The 18,561-nt window shown below is 37.2% G+C and overlaps 1 protein-coding gene across 1 annotated transcript in view; it reads left to right on the forward strand.

The window, feature by feature from the left end:
• The first annotated feature begins 218 nt into the window (after positions 1 to 218).
• Positions 219 to 18,561, forward strand: part of POLA1 (DNA polymerase alpha 1, catalytic subunit) — a 345,771-nt gene continuing 327,428 nt past the window's right edge. The window contains exons 1-10 of the mRNA XM_007493400.3: positions 219 to 683; positions 5,915 to 6,039; positions 8,517 to 8,613; positions 10,152 to 10,232; positions 13,716 to 13,828; positions 15,382 to 15,444; positions 16,397 to 16,489; positions 16,937 to 17,126; positions 17,335 to 17,503; positions 17,599 to 17,780. Coding sequence (XP_007493462.1) covers positions 641 to 683; positions 5,915 to 6,039; positions 8,517 to 8,613; positions 10,152 to 10,232; positions 13,716 to 13,828; positions 15,382 to 15,444; positions 16,397 to 16,489; positions 16,937 to 17,126; positions 17,335 to 17,503; positions 17,599 to 17,780 — 1,156 coding nt within the window. The 5' untranslated portion in view covers positions 219 to 640. The remainder of the gene's footprint in view (positions 684 to 5,914; positions 6,040 to 8,516; positions 8,614 to 10,151; positions 10,233 to 13,715; positions 13,829 to 15,381; positions 15,445 to 16,396; positions 16,490 to 16,936; positions 17,127 to 17,334; positions 17,504 to 17,598; positions 17,781 to 18,561) is intronic.

The following is an 18,561-nucleotide window of genomic DNA, read 5'->3' on the forward strand; positions in this document are numbered from 1 at the left end:
AAACCAAAACAATCCGATCCGTCTAACAATAATACCCAGTGACAATAAAGAACCTGGCCACACTCAATGTTCTATACCGTGAAAAAAAAACCCCAAATTGGAATAGGCCAGCCAAGACCCACAAGGGTATATATATGTGCACGTGCGTGTTGCGTATACGTGTAAAAAATGGACACTGGCAGAGCCTCAAATCCATCGCTCTTTTGCCCGCCCACACTTTATTTCGAAGGAATGCAAGTTCCAGGATCTAAGAGACTTCCTACAGTCAAACCAAGGTACTTCAGATAGATTCTGGCTTCTCCCTCCCACTCTACCCTTCCGGGACAATCTGCGCGTGCGCTCAAGTTCAGGTCTGACTTTTTTTCAAGCGCCCGACCACTTTCTTCCTCGGCTCTGGACCCAGCTGGGATCTTCTACGGGTCCCTAAGGACTGCAGAGAGCATCTAAATCTGGAGAGATACCAAGGAGGCGGAGCGAGGGCGGGGAGATGCTTGAGAGAGGTTCGACGACCCCGGCCTTCCGGACGGAAGTAGGAAGCCTTCGACAGGTGCTGATTGGCTCTGGGGGAGGCGCGTGTCTCTGCCCCCGCGCCAGTTTCAGGCGCGTTGGCGCGGAATCCTGAGCCGGATCCTCGCGGACCATGGCGCCGGTGCACAGTGGAGAGCCCGAGCCCGAGAGCAGCGGTGAGAATGGAGACTCAGGCGCCGCTGAGGCCAGGTGTCCTTAGCGCGGTTGTAGAAGGGGATAGGGGGCGCCGCTGGAGTCCCTGCATCCCCCAGGGTGGGGGGGCAGTGCTGGCAAGCGGGGGACACCCAAGGGTGGTGGCTGCTGGGCTTCCTTCCAGGATGCGCAGCCCGCGCTGCGGTGCTAGTCCTGGGGCACGCTTTCGGGAGGGAGGAGGCGGGGCCGCTCCAGGGAGGTTTGGGTAAGAGGAAGGTGGCGGCTGTGAGTGCGGGTGCGGTGGGAATAGGTTGCAGCATCACCAGGTGGCAGACCTGCGTCTGGAGTAGCGAAAGCCTCGAGGCTCCTCCTTTTCGGGGGGATGGGAAGATGGGGGGGGTGGTCGGAGGTCCCTTGGCTTCTGGGATAACGCTGGGCACCCCCGGGAAAGGGAGAAACTTTTTTACCCCTTTCCTGGCATCCTACAATCCTAGGGTTTTAGTGCTAGTAAGAATCTTTGGGATCGAGTCCAATTCCCTCGTTTTACTAAGGAAGAAACTGAGCCCCAAGGATGGGTGATAAGAAATCCGTTGTCGAAGTTTTTGTTTGTGAATCCTTAGGGCTTTGAGCGTCTTGACTTTTCCCTTATATTTCTTCTCTCGTCCTTACCTACTCTTCCACTCCTTACCCTAGACCTCGTTTCTCGATTCAGTTTGAATTTTGCATGGTAAATCTTCCTCTTCCACCAGTTTCTTGGGCACACTTAGTGATCCTGCACATTTGCATGATGATATGGAGTTGACCTCATTTGAGGGGCTCTCCTAATCATCTGGTCTGTGCTTCGATGCCTTAGCAATGCTAGGGTGTGAGGTTCAGGGGTGCTGTATAGCAGGACAACAAAATCGTGTTATGGATGTGGAACAGATAGTTGTCATTTTACTTCACAAACACCATATACAATGCTTCTTAAGTACTATCACCACGAAAAAAGTGTTTTGGCTTTTAAGGGAAGTTTTCCACTTTGTATTAAAATGCAATTAAAATAGTTTTTATATCCTTAGGAAAGTGCTGGAAGTACTACAGAAATAGTATTGCAGCTTGGTCATTTCCTTGATGTTCAAAAATTCCATTTCAAGTTAGTAATAGTATTTAAAAATTTTTACATTAAAGAAATAATCAAGAATAATAATAGGATTAATTGTCTAAAATAGAGTTGGAAAATGTACAATTACTCTGATCTTGATACTGGGTTTTCAAGTGAATATGAGTAATAAGTTCTCTTGAAAGTCTTGAGCCTTTGTTACTTCAAAAAGATCTGATTACTGAATTATGAAGGGCCTTTGCCTTCCTTGCCCATTATTTTTTTATAAATTCTTGCCAAATTGATCACTTCATAATAATGAAAACTTTCTAATCAGCTTTTGTTTCATTCAGCTAGTTGTAAATTACAAATGTCAATTTGTTCTACTTTCTAGTTTTAGAGAAATTGCTCTAGTGGAGATTCGAAGCATTAAGATAGTATATTAAATCTAGTTGGTTTGGGGAGCTTTCAGGACTGCATTACAAAGGAAATGTATGAACGTGCATCTTGACCTATCACTTAAGCAGTGATTTGCTGTTAAGCCGTTCTTTTACCTTTTAAAAACAGAACTTCATCAGGGAGCATAAAAAATCACTCTTCAGATGGTGCTGTGCAATCTAGAAACCACTCTTAAGTTACAGGCTGTGATTATGTTGCTGTGATGGGCTTGTGACTGGAATGTTTCCTTTGGAACAGACTGAAAGATTCATTTATTTTGCTTTTGTGATATTCTGGTGTCTATATACTTTCCTTAGAGGTGTCCCAGATAATTTGTTTTAGCTCTGCATTTGTGATTGCTAGAATCAGCTTTTTTCCTCTAATCTACTTATCTATTTTACTAATTTATACTTGGTGTTTATAGTGTTTAAAAAGAGAATTTTTTTGTGTGTGTTTAAATTGGAGAGTCAAAGTCCATTGTTTTTCTTGGGTTTCAGAACATAGACATACCTAGACATAACGTTGTTCTTTACCTTTTTAAAAGATGAAAAGGATAGTTTATGATAATGCATTGCCTGGATTATTCTGATTATTCCTGGTACTATACTAGATATCCTATCCATTATTAGGTAATAATAGTTACTACTGATAATCGCTAGCATTTAAGTAGTGCTTTATGGTTTGCAAATAATTAACAATTATCCTTATTTTATTCTCACAACAACCCTGGGAAGATAGATTACTCTCATTTTATAGATGTAGGAACTGAGACTGAGTGGTTAATTGACTTGCCTTGAGTCACATAGCTAGTTAGTGTTTGAGGCTAGGTTTTCCTGATCACAAGTCCAGTTCTGCCTCAGGCAGACACATAGGTAAAGAATCCACCTGCTGAAGCAACTCATATTTTAATACTTCAAAAGATCAATGATTTCATCCATGCCACTACTCCTTTGCCAATGTAGATTGCAACTTTCACATGGTAGTTCACATTACATGAATTTCTGTGTCCAGAAAAATTTGTAACTTCATGGCCAATTTTGTAGTAATGTGCTACCCAGAACTTACCCAAGCTTGTCCTTGGGTATATTGGCTCTGGCAGAATTAATATTCCTCTGATATGGTCTTCAGGAAGCCAGGTTCATTTCCATGATGTGATGTGGAGGACTTCAGAAGATAAGCTCACATATATGAGAAATTTCTTTTAATATTTCATTATGAGATGTCATTGATGTGGGATCATTTCACATTTCTCCCCAGTGGTACAGAATGCAACCTATCCATGCCTTCTCATCTTCTGCTGTTCTTTTCTATATCTTCTCTTAAGTCCTTCACAGGACTTCACCCATTGTGGTGGAGGCCTTGCTTTAAGTCTTCTTGCATTATATAGTGAAACAATTAGGCTGTCTAATATTCTTCATTTTTACCACATAGCTGGCCCACCTCCTTTTCTGAAGATACATTTCTTGAATGTTTTCTCATACCATTACCTAGGGTTTGAGCCATTATTGTCATTTTCTTGCACGAACATTTGAACTGACATTAGGATAAAAATATCAGAACTACATATAAATGAACAATAAGGTTGATAGTACTCACTTTTTTTTTTAGGAATTGAGTCCTTTGTAAGTGCAGAATTGAAGTAGAGAACACTGAGAATAACAATAGAATTTTCATTTATGTTCTTGGCATATTCTGGAGAAGAGTTCTCTAGTCAGTCTGGGAAGGCTTCTTGAAATTTTTTTGCATGTGATGGGGGATGTAGAGAGGTGGTTATTGTGATATAGGATGGAGTGGAAAGGAAGAAAATGTTTCAGTTGAATATTATTTCTTTGGATAAGTCTCAAAGTAATGTCGGATCAAGTAGACTTTGGATAGATATTCTAGATTTGGGCTGGGCTTAGAAGATGATGGATGTGCAGAAGCTTTGTGAAGAAAAGGAAGTTACTGCAGTATATAAAAGAGGAAGGTAGTGATTCAGTATGTAAGTTAATTCAGTTAATAAGTAATTGTTAAGCACTTGTTTGGGCCTAACACCATCCTAGGCACTGGAGATACAAGGATAAAAAGAAAGTCATCTTCGCTCTCACAGAGTTGATGTTCTTCAGAGGGGAATCAACACAAGTGGGGGTGATGGTCAGTGGCAAGCAGAGAAGGAGTAGGGAAGGATAATTTGAAAAGTTGGTTTCTGGGAGTCAGTATCCCAGTGTTAACTTACTCACATGGTTCCCATTTTCCAATTGCATTTTATTTTATTTCATTTCATTTTTAAACTCTTACTTTCTGCCCTGGTAACAGGTCTTAAGACAGATGGACAAAAGGGTAGGCAGATGGGGTTAAATGACTGTCGAGGGTCACACAGACAGGAAGTGTCCAAAATCAGATTTGAACCCAGGCTTGGCTCTATCCACTGTGCCACCTACCTGCCCTTGCAACTGCATTTTAATCAAATGTGAACTTTCAGTTTCTGGTTAGCTTTTTGCCAGACAAAGCAGCAAAATTCATTGGTTTGGAGTCCACATCCTTTTGTCTTTAGTGAAAATGATCAGATTACCAATGAAAAGGGAAATTGTAAAAGGAAGAAAGCAGAATAGGCAGAAGTGACTATCAGTTTCTTCTCTCTGTCCTAGATGTGAATGCTGGCAAAATGGGACAGAGGGAAAAGATGCTAGATTTGACCTCAGAAAATTTCGGTTCAAATATAGCACCCTATTGCAAGCTACTTCTTTGGCCTTGGGCAACTCCTTTGGGCTTTATTTTCATCATCTGTAGAATGAGTGGCTTAACTGCCTCAGATTCTTTCCAACTCTGAATCTATGATGCAGTGATCTTAACTTGAAACTCCCTGGCATTTTTTATTACATCCTTTGGCCTCTCTTTATTCACTTTCTTCCTCTCAGAACTTTTGATTACTTACCTGTAAAAAACAAAGTTGTTGTAGTAGATGGTATCTAAGATTCCTTTCTTCTCTGATAATTTGTAGCTCCATAAAAGTTACATGCCATTGCTTATATAATAGTGACTAATCTTACTGGTGTGCTGGCACAAGGAGAATTTTTAGGCTGTGGAATTGGGAGGATAGACCTAAAGAGTATAATTTTCTTGAGGCAGTAGATTTTTAACTGATTTGTCTTATTTTGTAAGGTCTGGTTCTGTACTTCTGAATTTTATGTAGCCTAGGGAGAGATTAGATGATCTCATATGAAATCATCCCCAGTGAAATCTGGGTTGTATTGCAGTCTCATTATTTAGTATATTTTTGAGAATATGGTTTTAATATTTAACTTGACAAAATATGTTAATACCTAGTTGTTATTCATTACTACCCTGCACATGCAAGATATATGACCTTCTTGTCAGTATTATGTATAATTGAAATAGTGGTAAGATGAATAGAGCCACTATGAGCTTCTTTTTAAAAATGCAGCACTTTCTGCTGTATAGGACTGGACTGGTCTCCTTTTTGGCTGTTTAGAGTTTTAGATTGATAATTTTTTTCAGCCTAGATTTTGAAAAATGCTGCCATTAGTCCCATTATAGAGATTTTCTAAAGAATTGGGTTTATAGCAAATTTTGCCATGTAGTTTTTGCTGTAAGTTTCTTAATTTTTCCTTGTGAAATATACATTTTTTGGCTAATATAAGAAATGGATGTTAATATTGTTCAAAAAATATTTTGAGAGTTTAGTCTGGATATTGAAATTCCTCCATCTCATGATATTAATTTGATCCCCTTCAGGTGTTTCAGATTCAGGGAGTTCTTTGGCTTCTCGTTCACGGAGGGAAAAGAAATCGGCAAAAGGGCGTCAGGAAGCCCTAGAAAGACTGAAAAAGGCAAAAGCTGGGGAAAGATTTAAATATGAGGTAAGTATTTAGTTCTCTTCACAGTCTTTATTCTCTATTCAGTTCTGTTGGTTTATGTAAATATTTTCATAGGCTCAGGAAGTAGTGTTTTGTATATTTTTTTCTCATCATAGTCATTAGTTTGTAATATTAAGTGTTGATTATACATTTTATGGGTTGCAGGGAAAATAATGGGTTTCTTAAAAGGTAGTTAATTGTTGTCTTTTTAAAAAAATCAGTTATTTCCTTTTTTGATACTCTTCTACCCATTGAACTATTCTTTTTAATGAAGAAAAACACCTAAGCCAAGACTTCTGATGTAATAGCTGCCTATGTATATCACATTTTACATATGTAGTTATCTCCACTAAGAAGTGGAAAGTGTATTTCTTTAATAGTTTTTTAGGATTGCGGTTTGTTATAATTAGCAAGAATTTGACTGCTTTTAAATGTTATTTATGTTATTGTAGACATTGTGTAGATTATGCTTTTGGTTCTGCTTTCTTTCCTCTATATCACTTGATCCAGATATTCCCTTATTTCTCTAAATTCTTCACATTCATCTTTACTTATAGCACAGTAATATTCCATTACTTTCATATAGCATTTTGTTCAGCTCCTTGATAATTGATAGGTACCCGTTCCAAAGTCCTTTTGAATCAGTCATATGTATTGAAAAATATTGTTGCTTTCTCTTGTCAGTGAATACTTTCTAGGTCTATGTGTGTTGTGCACATGTGCATAGGCAGGTACTAGAGTGTGTAAGTTGTGTCTTTTCTTTAAAGGGCCACAAGTGTTCTAAACTTCATTTTTTAAAAAAGAAAATACTTCTCTTTGTAAAACTGATTTTGAGTTTAGGATTAAATTTCACTTTCCCCTCCAGTTATTTTAAATTCAGTCTATGTAGAAACCTAAGCTGTTAGACTGCCCTGGTTTGTATTTTTGCCCAACTTAGATAAGTGTGCACTTTCATTAAGATCCATTAATATTGTTTCCTCCATAGAGTCGTTATACTTAATGATTTTGTAAAGTAATTCTTTTTTAAAAATTCTAAAATCTGGTGCCCATGATTGTAATGAAGGAGGATCTAGCCATGTTTGGAGTGTGCAAAGCTGTAGGTGCAAAATACTTGTCATTTGTCAGTGTAGCTCTCGGGAGTACAGAGATGATAGGCTTTAATTTTCTTATCTTGAGAAGAAAGCGATTTCAAAATTGTCTAATTATCTAGGATGCCAAGATCAGAAATATACTTACTGTTAGATGGTCTTGCTTCTAACCTAAAGTGAGATAGTTTATTCCTAGCTTTTGCATGCAGTCTTTGTACAGTCTTTAGGCACTATACTTTTGGTACATTAGAGAAAAGAAACTAGTGATTATACAGTTGACTCTCAATTATACACACTTGGAGAGGAAGAGCAGTAGTATAATTTGTTAAGAACATATGGTTATTATGTTGCAAGCATTGACAGATGTGGTCATTGTACCATTTGTTTTTGCTTAACTGTTTCTCTTTGTTACAACAAGAGTTCCATTCAATTTGGGAGGGTTACAGGTCCAGCAATGACTTACGTTAAAAACAAGCATCAAGAAAATTTACTTAATTAAAAGGGGAAAAAACCCATTAAAAATATTTGTGTTTGGCTCCATAATGTTTCTCGACTTTATTGTTGTGGGGATTGGAAAGGGCACCAGCTTTACTTTTTTACTTATGTTTGGCCAGTGGATAATCATTAAAGTAATTTCATTCCAACATCATCATCTGACATTGAAGGAGGGATCTAGTTCAGAAGCTTATAGAAAATATGGAAAACTAGCTTGCAAATTTCATGCTATAAAATCCCCAAAGCATATAATCAGGGGCTGACTATAATTCAGTTTGTTTTTGGTAAAGTAGATGAATAATTGACAGTGTGACAAGTGCGTTATGCTAATAGAGCTGTTGAGTTTTATCTAAACTGTTAGAGCTCAAAAGGCCTTAGAGATCATTTTTTAAAACCCATATCTTTTGTCTTAGACTCAATACTGTGTATTTGTTCCAAAGCAGAAAAGCAATAAGGTCTAGGCAATGGGGAATAAGTGACTGGTCTCACAGTCACAGATGTGATTTGAGGACAGATTTGAATCCAGGAGGTCCTGTCTCTAGGCCTGGCTCTCTAGCCACTGAGCCACTAGCTGCCTCTCAATACATTTTTTAATAGTTGAAGAAACAGGTTTAAACAGTGGGAAATTTCTTGTCAAAAGTGCTGCTGATAGACAGTGACAAAATTCCATCCTAAATCCATTGTTCCATATTACTTCTCCCTATTTTAACTTCCATTTTCCTATGTATAATGACACTGCATGTGAAATCTAAATTTTTTTGGTTGCCGCTACTCCTTTCAGGCTGTCTTTTTAGGTCCTAGTTCTATTTTGGGTCTTAGAGCCTATGCTCAGCATAATCATTTAATGTATTCACTTGCCCTGAATTATTTCATCCATAATTTTTATGATTTTGGCAGGTAGAGGACTTCACAAGTGTTTATGATGAAGTTGATGAAGATCAGTACTCCAGAATGGTCCAGGCACGGCAGGATGATGACTGGATTGTGGATGATGGTAGGCAGTACATATCCCCTGTATAAATATACCGCGTCATTCTTACTCATACTTTGCAAATGGTAAATATTTCTCTTATGAAACATATCCACAAAGGTATGTGTTTTTCTATTAGGACATATTAAGAAAAACTATCATGATACTGGCCTAACCTGAAATTCTTAGACTCACCTGAATAAGAAGAAAACATTATCGGTTTCCCTTGAATAGTAGACTTAGTAATTAGGATTTGGAAGTAATTCTGATTTTCTAAAATAGATGAGGGGGTTCAATGAAATGAGAAGAGGAACCACTTTTGGTTAATTCAATTAAGAGAGGTGTCTCTTAGTTCATCTTTGACCAGATTAAAATTATAATCCTTAGTTGGAGTGGTTATAAAGGGAATGCTTATTTGTTAAACAATAAAGTATTCTTACTGTTATGCAGGAAGAGATGGTGAAATAAGCTTAGGATTATCACTTTATTTAGGTTTTTCTAAATGTCATTAGAGGAGAAGACATACAGGGCTCTAGACTGTCTCATCAATGTCCTCAGGAGGCCCCAAACACATGTGCAGTGATGTCCATGATTCTTTGAGGACTTTATAGAAATCTGAAGAAACAGTGAACTGCTGTTTTTGTTTCTAGTCCCAGATGGATCATAGGATTGGGTTGAAGAATAGCAAATTGTTTTCAGCTCCTTTTCTTTCCTCATAAAGGACTTGTGGTACCCTATAACACCCTTCTCCCCCCAATTTTTTTTAACCTTTACCTTCTATAATGGATAACCAAGTATTGGTTTCAAGAAGAGTGGTAAGGGCTGAGCAACTGGGGTTAAGTGACTTACCCAGGGTCACACAACTAGGAAGTGCCTGAGAACAGATTTGAACTCAGGACTTCCTGTCTTTTTATCCATTTAGCCACCCAGCTGCCTCTTACCTTTTCACTCTTCATGTTAAGACAGAAAACTCATCTTGAGATGCTTGTAATGGTGATTCTTAACTTTTAACACCCATTTTCACTTTAATGTATGATACTGTGCTCTCTCTGCTCCATCCTGCCCCTTGGTTCGGTGCTCCATGGCTTTCTGCCCTTCTTCCCACAACTTTGCCCAAAAAAACCCTTCAAGGGAAAGCAGAGTCATGAACTTGTGGAGAGAGTGCTATTGTTGCTGCCACTGCCAGCATGGGGGCTCGGTGCCTTCACCTGCCCCAACTAACCCCAAGTGGGTCTGTTACCCGCATGCCTGTCTTCTGTCCCTCTGTGCTTGGAGACAGTGTGTGTCACCAGCCTTGATCCTCTTTCTGCCTTCCACTTGACCAAGGAAAGCAAAACCTTGGTTTGGGTGGGGGTGGCGACCATGTTGTCTTTTTCTCTGGGTATCATAGAAAATCTACACAATGGAAATGTGCTTATCTCCATGACATGCTCTAATAGGATGCTATGTGATAAAGAAGGGGCATAGAGGAGCCAGGGCAGCATTTCCTCTGATAGGGTTAAAGTACCAGTAACCACAGTAGGGAAAAAAAACGGCTCATTATGTTTTACTTCTTCTTGCAGATGGCACTGGCTATGTAGAGGACGGCCGGGAGATTTTTGATGATGAGCTTGATGATGATGCCTTTGATGTCAGTAAGAAAGGTATGAACACATAATTTTCCAGAGCATGTTATTGGTTGGTTAGAAGAGTAGTCTGGAATTTGAGATGACTTACTGTGGTACTGTGGAGTAGTTGGTTTCTCATAGTTTTCTTTGGGAATAAAGGATCTTTTTTGTCTTTAGGTAAAGTATATATTCTTTTAAAAAATAAAATTTTTAGATATATCTTATTAATATATTACCCAAATATCTTTCACCGTTCCTTTTTTTTCTCCTAGAGAGCTATCCCATAAAATGAAATAACATTTGAAGAGAAAAAAAAATCAGTAAAACTGTTCCTCATATTGATTTCTGAAATTTTATGCAATGTTCTACACCCATGGACTTCCCACCTCTGCAAAGGAGTGTCATGTTTTTTCTTTGGGACTGAGCTTGTTCTTTGTAATTCTGCAAGATTCTCTTTCAATTCTCTTGTGATTGGTATTTCCATTTCTATGGTTGCCGTTATATGTGTGTGTGTGTGTGTGTGTATATATTTATTTTTTTTTTAGTTCTGCTTACTTTGCTCTGCATCATTTCATGAAAGTCTTTGTGTACTTCTTTGTCTTCATTATTTCTTATAACATAGTAATGTTACCTTACATTCTTGTACCATAATTTGTTTAGCCATTGCCAAGATGATGAACATCCACTTTGTTTTCAGCCTTTTCTACATCAGAAAGTGCTGCTTTATATATTTTGGAATAAAAGGGGGTTTTCTTCTTATCAGTGACTTGCTTGGGGTGTGTTCTTATAAAAGCTATATTCTGGTGTTCAGAATGAAATTCATTTTATATAGGAAATTTAGAGATTCATAAAATCAGTTAATCGGAAAGCATTGAGCACCTGCTCTGTGCCAAGTACTATGCTAGCGATTGAGGATTGAAAGACAGAAATGAAATAGCCCCTCCCCTTGAAGATGTTAAATCTAGCTGTGAGGGACAGTAGACATATAGAGTAATATTAAAAATAGATATTAAATAAAAATAAGGTAATTTTGAGAGAAGGCACTAATAGCAAGGGAAAGCAGAAAAACCTTCAGGTAGGAGGTAGTCCTTTAGCTGAATTTTGGACATAATTAGGTACTTAGGGAATTCTAAGAGGTGGGGAAGAGGAGGTAAGACTTTCCAGGCAAAAGGAGGCAGACTGTGCAAAGCCATGAAGAGGGAACATGGGGTATATGAGGAAGAGGGAGAACAGTTATCTGGACTAGAGTATATGCAAAGGAGAGTGATTACATGATGAGGTAGGGGGGAAAACATTTATTAAATGCCTATTATGTGGCAGACATTGCACTAAATATTTTTTTAACTATTATCTCATTTGAAAGACCTTAAAGGTCAAATTGAACTGTTTCAATTTGGTTCTAAAGAAGGTAATAAGAACTATTGTAGTTTATTGAGTTAGGGGAGTGAAATGGTTAGATCTGCCCTTTGAGAATAACACTTTAGCAGCTGAGTGGAGAATGGCCTGGAACTGAGTGAGACTTGACACTGAGAGATGAATTAAAAGCCTAGTACAAGAGTCTCAGTGAGGGGTAATGAGAACCTGAATTGGGGGGGTGGCAATGTGAATGGAGAAATGAGAGATAATTTGAAAGTACAATGCTATGAAAAAAAATTTGCCTTTTAAATTTCTTTTTGGCATCTGAAATTAGTTTTTCATATTTTGTGGATACTTGTATTGACAGTATAGCTTCAAGGCTAAGTAGATTTAGGTTGAAGTCCAGCCCTTGAGCAAGTCACTATGATGTAAGTGCCATAGGCAAATTTCTTAAGACTAAATTGTAGACCAGCATTTGTAGAGGGAGTTTCCTCAGCTAAGAGATCCCTGTAATCACATTCCTTAGTTCTTCATGAGATAATGTTTATGATACTCATTCTTGACTTTTTGCAGTAACAAAAGATCTTTGAAAACATATCTTATTTTCTCAAATGCAATCCAACCTGATCTTTTCACTGTATGATATTCAGATTCTCTTCTGATAACTATCTGAGCCAGATAGGGAAGTCTTTGTTACTCTAGTTGATTCCTCTCTGAAGGAGTTACAGCAAGACATAAATGGAACTCCCTCAGGATGAGCAAGTATCTAATAATCATTTAATAACATTTTTTGGGTAACTTGAATGAGAAGACATAGAAAGGTTATCTCCTTCAGGAGAAAGTACTGTTGACACTAAAGAGATGTCAGGATTTAGAAAACATAGGTAATTGGCTAAATTTATTGAAATTGAGGGTTGTGTTTATGGGGATCATAAAAATAACATGTCTTTTCTTGGATTTAAACTGTTGGTTACAAGCATGGTACCACAAACACTCTGCTCTGGTATTTAGTGACAGGAGAGGTCTGAGGTACTTACAAATAGGATGAAATCTGTTTCAGTATTCAGAGTGGACTAGGGAACTGGTTTATTGACTCACAGAAATTAGACCATGTTTGTTTTGTAGCAGCAATAAATGAGATCTGTGAATTTAAAAAAAATACAAATTATTGTTCAAAAAATGTTTTTTTTTCCAGTAAGGAAATCTGATTTGTCAAATTGAGAGAGACTTGATAATCTTTAGCACAGAAAGAACAGGCATCCCTTTTGATACAAAAATATTGTTTGCTTTGTAAAGATTAAAATTTAGGGAATATGGGGAGACTGAGGCAGGTAGAAATTAGTTTCTCTCTGCAAGGAGTATTATTTTTTTTTAGAGGTTTATTGTGTATTCGAGTCCATTTTTTTACAGCTTTGAAATAAAAGTTTTCATCCTGGGATCTCTCGGGCAGTTGATTTAAATTCTTATCCTTTTTTTTTTTTAAACCTTACCTTCCATCTTGGAATCAATACTGTGTATTGGTTTCAAGGCAGAAGAGTGGTAAGGGCTAGGCAGTGAGGGTTAAATGATTTGCCCAGGGTCACACAGCTGGGAAGTATCTGAGGTCAGATTTGAACCTAGGACCTGGCTCTCAATCCACTGAGCTACCCAGTTGCCCCCAAATTCTTATCCTTTTTGTGTGAACATAAACAAGATTCTATTTATTCCTAAAATGAAAAGGTTTAAACAGTCTTCCTTTATAATTTGATCTAATAGCTAACTAAAATTAGCATAGGTTCTAGAGCTGGAAGAGACTTTAAAGCTAATCTAGTTTAACCTCTTCATTTTATCCATGTCGAAAGTGAGGCTTAGGGAGGTAAAGTGCCCAAGTTTTTAACTGCTTGTAACTTGGGAAGCCAGTAATAGAACATAGATTCCCTCCCTGATTCCAGGGTTTTTTCTTTTATGCCATTCTGCCCTTATTAGGAATTTTTAGGAAAATGTGTACTCAAGATTCTTTCCTTTGATTCCTTCCTAAAGAAAGTGTATAAAATGGTAGAAATTTTCATACTGAAGTCCTTCAAAATAAAAATCCTTTTGCATAGAAGGCAGGTGATTTAATTTACTACTTTGGGTTATTTGGGGAGGCAAGTAGACATTCCTAATGAATTTCTATTTTGGCAGGAAAAGGTGACAAAGCATCCAAAGACAAGAAGAATATAAAGAAGGCTGTGGTATCGAAGCCAAATAATATCAAGTCCATGTTTATGGCAAGTGCTGGAAAGAAAACTACAGATGTGAGTGCTTTACTTTTTCAGTTTTTTTGACTTGTACATTTCAAGGTGAATTGAGTATTCTCTAAAAAAATGTTTTATTGATGCCCTTTTAATATGTCACAATATTCTCCTTCATCTCATTAGAATCCCCTTGTTTAACAAAGAAGCATAGTTAAGCAACTAATTATGACCATATTTGATAGCATTTTGTAGCCTTTGGCATCTCTTTTATTTTTTTAAACTCTTACTTTCTGTTTTAGTAACAATTCTAAGACAGAAGGGCAAGGTTTAAGTAACTTGCCTAGGGTCACACAGCGAAGAAGTGTAAGGCCAGAGTGGAACTCAGGCTTGCCTGGCTTGCTATCCTCTGTGCCACTTAGTTTGCCCTTCTCTGGCATCTCTTGTCTCCAGCTTCTCTCCTAGGTGAGGGAGGTATTTTTTTATTGTCTGTCATCTGAAACCAGTCGTTTGATTCACTTACCTAGACTTTTATTGTCTTTTAGTTGTGTTTTCATTGGTAGTTATTGAGCATATAGATCTACTTATTCAATTTGGTTCGGTCTTTATCAGTTCATACAAGTCTTCCCAAGTTTCTCTGTATTCCTCATATTTTTCATTGTTTTATTTCTTTTCTTCTTTTCCATACTCTTCTCCTTCTCTGACAACTCATCTGTAATTGACTCTCAGTAGCCATAGGTAGAACTCGAACCCAGATCTCCTTGACTAAAAGGCCATCTATTCCATACCCCACAGTGCCTCTTTGTTGTTTCTTATATTACAATAGTATTTTGTGCCATCCATATGTCGTGATTTATTCAGTCATTCCACAACGGATGGATGAGTGTCTGCTTTGTTTCTCATTAGTCTCTAGAACCAGATGTGCTGCTATGAGTATTTCCGTAACTTTCTGTTTTTTATATTCTGAGATACATAAATGCTAAGAGGGGGGTTGAAGGGTATGAGCATTTTTATTAACTTTCTCACATAATTCTGGATTGTTTTCTCTATTATTGGTACCAATTAATTAAACAGTCTGTTGGGCAGCTACATGTTGAGTAAATATTATTGAAAGAATGAGTTTTTCATGAACTTTGTAAGTCATCAAATTGGGCTATTCAGAATTTCTTTTCTTATAGGCAACATTTCTTATAGGCAGCATTGCAGTCAGGACTATGAAAGTTTATAGGGTGTAAATGAGTTCCGTTTCAGGTGTGACAGGGCCATCCAGATGTGCATTTACTCTACGCAACTTGCGATCCTGGAATGAGAATGAAGCATGTCAAGATGTGCAGAATTGGGCTCTTACATATGCAGGTGATATTTAAAACTCTGAAAGTGGATCAAATGTTAATAGGAAAAGATTAAGGAGTCAAATGCTAACCTGTCAAGTCCTCCCTCCACAGATGTGTTAGCTTGATGCTCTTGATTATTAGTTACATGTTTGAGGCTTTCTCATCTTTTTTCTTAAAACCTCTCTGTTGACTTTAACTATTCCTTATACAAAGAATGCAGCCCTTTCGTGAGAACAGATAAGCCATAGGTTCTTAATCATTTTTTTTGCTCTTATTTTCCAGAAAGTTGTTGATTTGTCAAAGGATGATTTGCTAGGGGACATTCTTCAGGATCTCAATTCTTCAGTAAGTTATTTTTGTGAACTCTAGTGAAGAAGAGATTCAATAATAATGATAATAAAGCCTTAAATAAAAAAAAATTTTTTTCCTTACCAGTGCAGGTCAATAACTGTTCTGTAATTTACAGTCTTGGGGAGTTATCTGGGGCACTGGGATATTGCCCATAGTGAATATGTGCTAGATCTGGGGCTTGAACTCACATCTTCCTGACTGCTGCTCTGTATACTATAGTTTACCACTTGCCTTTTTAAAAGGATTTTTAAAAAAACACTCTTTAGTTGGATCACATACCTATGCCATGGTAAGTGGGTTGTTTTCAGCAATGATCAACTATCTGATTATGTACCAATTAAGTGTGTGTTGGTGTTTATTCAGGAGAGTAAGAATATATACAAGAGCCTATTCTGTAAAAGTAGTCATCACCTGTATTCAGTAGCAGTAGTATATATTGTTCCTTAAATAGGTTAAATCCTGTCAATATGAAACCCCTTCGGGTATGAACTACTTGCTTTTCCTGGGCTTAGATAGGGAGTGATGGAGAAGTCAGTTACAAATGCTGGTGACTGACAATAGAGCTGCTAAGGACTGAGTCCTTGTTGCAGACTCAGATTCCTTTCTTAATGGCTGTTGATAGAAATCACTAGCACCTTCCTTGTCTCCTCTCAGTTCTGTGCTGTCTTCTTAAACTCAGTGTCCTGGAAAGACAGATGGAAAGAATGTTTAATTTTTAAGAAAAATAATTGGTATGGGGTGGATTTGATGTCTGTTTCGGTTTTCTAGTGGCACTATGGTTCTGTTGCTATAGTAACCACGTTGCATGAGCATATATGTTGTATGGGGGGAGGAGAGAAGAAAAAAAAGCATTATTTGTTGGGCTTCATTGGGTGGAGGAACATACTTTTTTCTGTCTTGTGATAAGCCATGCATGGCAATGAGTCTGTCTTACCCTTCCTTTCAGACACCTCAGATAACTCCACCACCTGTAATGATGCTAAAGAAGAAAAGACCCACTGGAGCTTCACTGAATCCCTTTTCTGTGCAAATACCCAAGGTAAATAAAGTATGTCTCAAATAGACTCCCATTTCTTTCCTTCATGAGAGAAATGCCTCTGTATTTATTTTCTCTGTCTGTAGAGTTCTTGCCTTTTGATTATTTATTTTCAATATTTCTCCCTTTTCATTATATTGTTTCCTGTACCTCAGAAACATGTGCATGAGCATGCCTCTTTCTTGCACATTTTGTGATACCCTACATTTGTGGATAAGTACTATATTTAAGTTACATTGACCGTGGTACTGAAAGATGAGAAAATTTTTATTCCTCTACACCATTGTATTTCTGTGTGTGTACTTGCCTGAAATGACAATGAAGCAGATAGTCACATATTGTAAATAGGAATGGTTCTCTTTTATTTTACTGATGCCTGGTGGCTTAGGAGAGTCATTTGTGTAGTCATGGGGCCTAGATATAAGATTTCATTTTCTTTAATATTTTTAGGCAACTCCTTTGGGAAAAAATGATGTTCCCATTTCAAGAAGGGAATCTCCTGTGACTCTGGTTGATCTTAAACATGCTGATTACATGGCCAAGCCTAGTGATGTAAAGAAGCACAAGGACATTGAACAGTTGCACAGTGAGGTTGTAAATTGTGCTTCTGTGATGATGCAACAGGAAGAAGCTTCTGAAGGTATCACGTTGGTTGTTTAAAATGTAAAGAATTGGAAAACTTGCATTTTGAATCATGAGGTAGCTTTTTAGAAATCCAGTTCAGACATTCATTTTTAAATGAAAATGTAGTTTTGTAAGAAATAGGATAATATTTCTATTTTTGATGATGTGTAAGGATTCATAACTGCCATCCATGGTTTCACAACATAAATGTTTGATGCTTCTAGGAGAGGAGATGATAAAAGAGGAAGAAGAAGACGGTTTGATGGATTTTGAGGATGGAGACTTTGATGAACCTATGGAAGATGAGGAAGCTGACAGTCTCCCCAAAGCTATCAAGACCCAAGAAGAAGAGAAGGAACAGGAAAAAAATGTGGAGCCTGAGTCGTCACATTTGTAAGAACTATGGGTTAGGAATAAACTTCATCTCTGTTTCAGGTCTAATCATTCTCTTGTACATAAAATTTATGTTTTTGTGTTAACTTCTATAGAGACAGTTTTCTCCCAGATGTTTCTTGCTGGGACAAGATGGATCAGGAAGATGAAAGTAGTTTACGAACTCAAGAAATCCAAGTAGATTCAAATCATCTTCCACTGGTAAAAGGGGCAGATGGTGATCAGGTCTTTCTCTTTTATTGGTTGGATGCTTATGAAGATCAGTTTAATCAACCAGGTAATTATATTGGTACTCCATTGTTTTGGGAAAGAGTTCTTTCTAGAAATACCATCTAGAAATAGTTATTTTGATACTGAGAAGACAGCACTTCATAAAGCTTTGCAGTGTAAATAAGCAGAGATAGTCCTCTATTGTATGCACTTTTGGAACTGTGCAGAAGTATGAAAATATACAAAGAGTTGATTCAAAAATCATTTGTATTTGGTTTTTCTGTGTTTTTATTTAAAGAAAAATGAGAAACTTAAGTCAGCAAAACAATCAAGTAAACATATATAAATATAAATATAAAGATATCACATCTTATTCTAGTCTCAGCTTTTGTGAGCTTAGAACAAAATGAATTAACAAATAACACACGAAAATATTTTTGTCTTCTGTTGCTTTCTGGTACTGCTTGAAAGTCAGGCCTCGCTGGTTCTTATTTTTCTTCCCTTTTTCTTTCTTTAAAAAAAATATAGTTGTAGTTAATGTACATAATTTTGGTTCTTCTGATTTCACTCTGCATCACTTCATACTATTTCTATTTTTCTTTGTATGCTTCTTATTTATTTTGGCACTATAATATATTAATATCTCGATTTAATCAGTGCTTTTCAATTGTTGGATATTTAGGTTGTTTCAATTTTATTTTATTTTGCTATTACAAATACAGCAGTCATGGATATTAGGAAAGTATTTTCATATATACTTTGTATGTAAAACAGTGTTTTAAAATTTCACTTCAGGCAAAACAGGGAAGAAAATGTATGAATTCCTGAGTCCAAAAGAGCTGGAAAGC

The sequence above is a fragment of the Monodelphis domestica genome, chromosome 4 (assembly GCF_027887165.1).
Source record: "Monodelphis domestica isolate mMonDom1 chromosome 4, mMonDom1.pri, whole genome shotgun sequence".
NCBI classification, from domain to species: Eukaryota; Metazoa; Chordata; class Mammalia; order Didelphimorphia; family Didelphidae; genus Monodelphis; species Monodelphis domestica.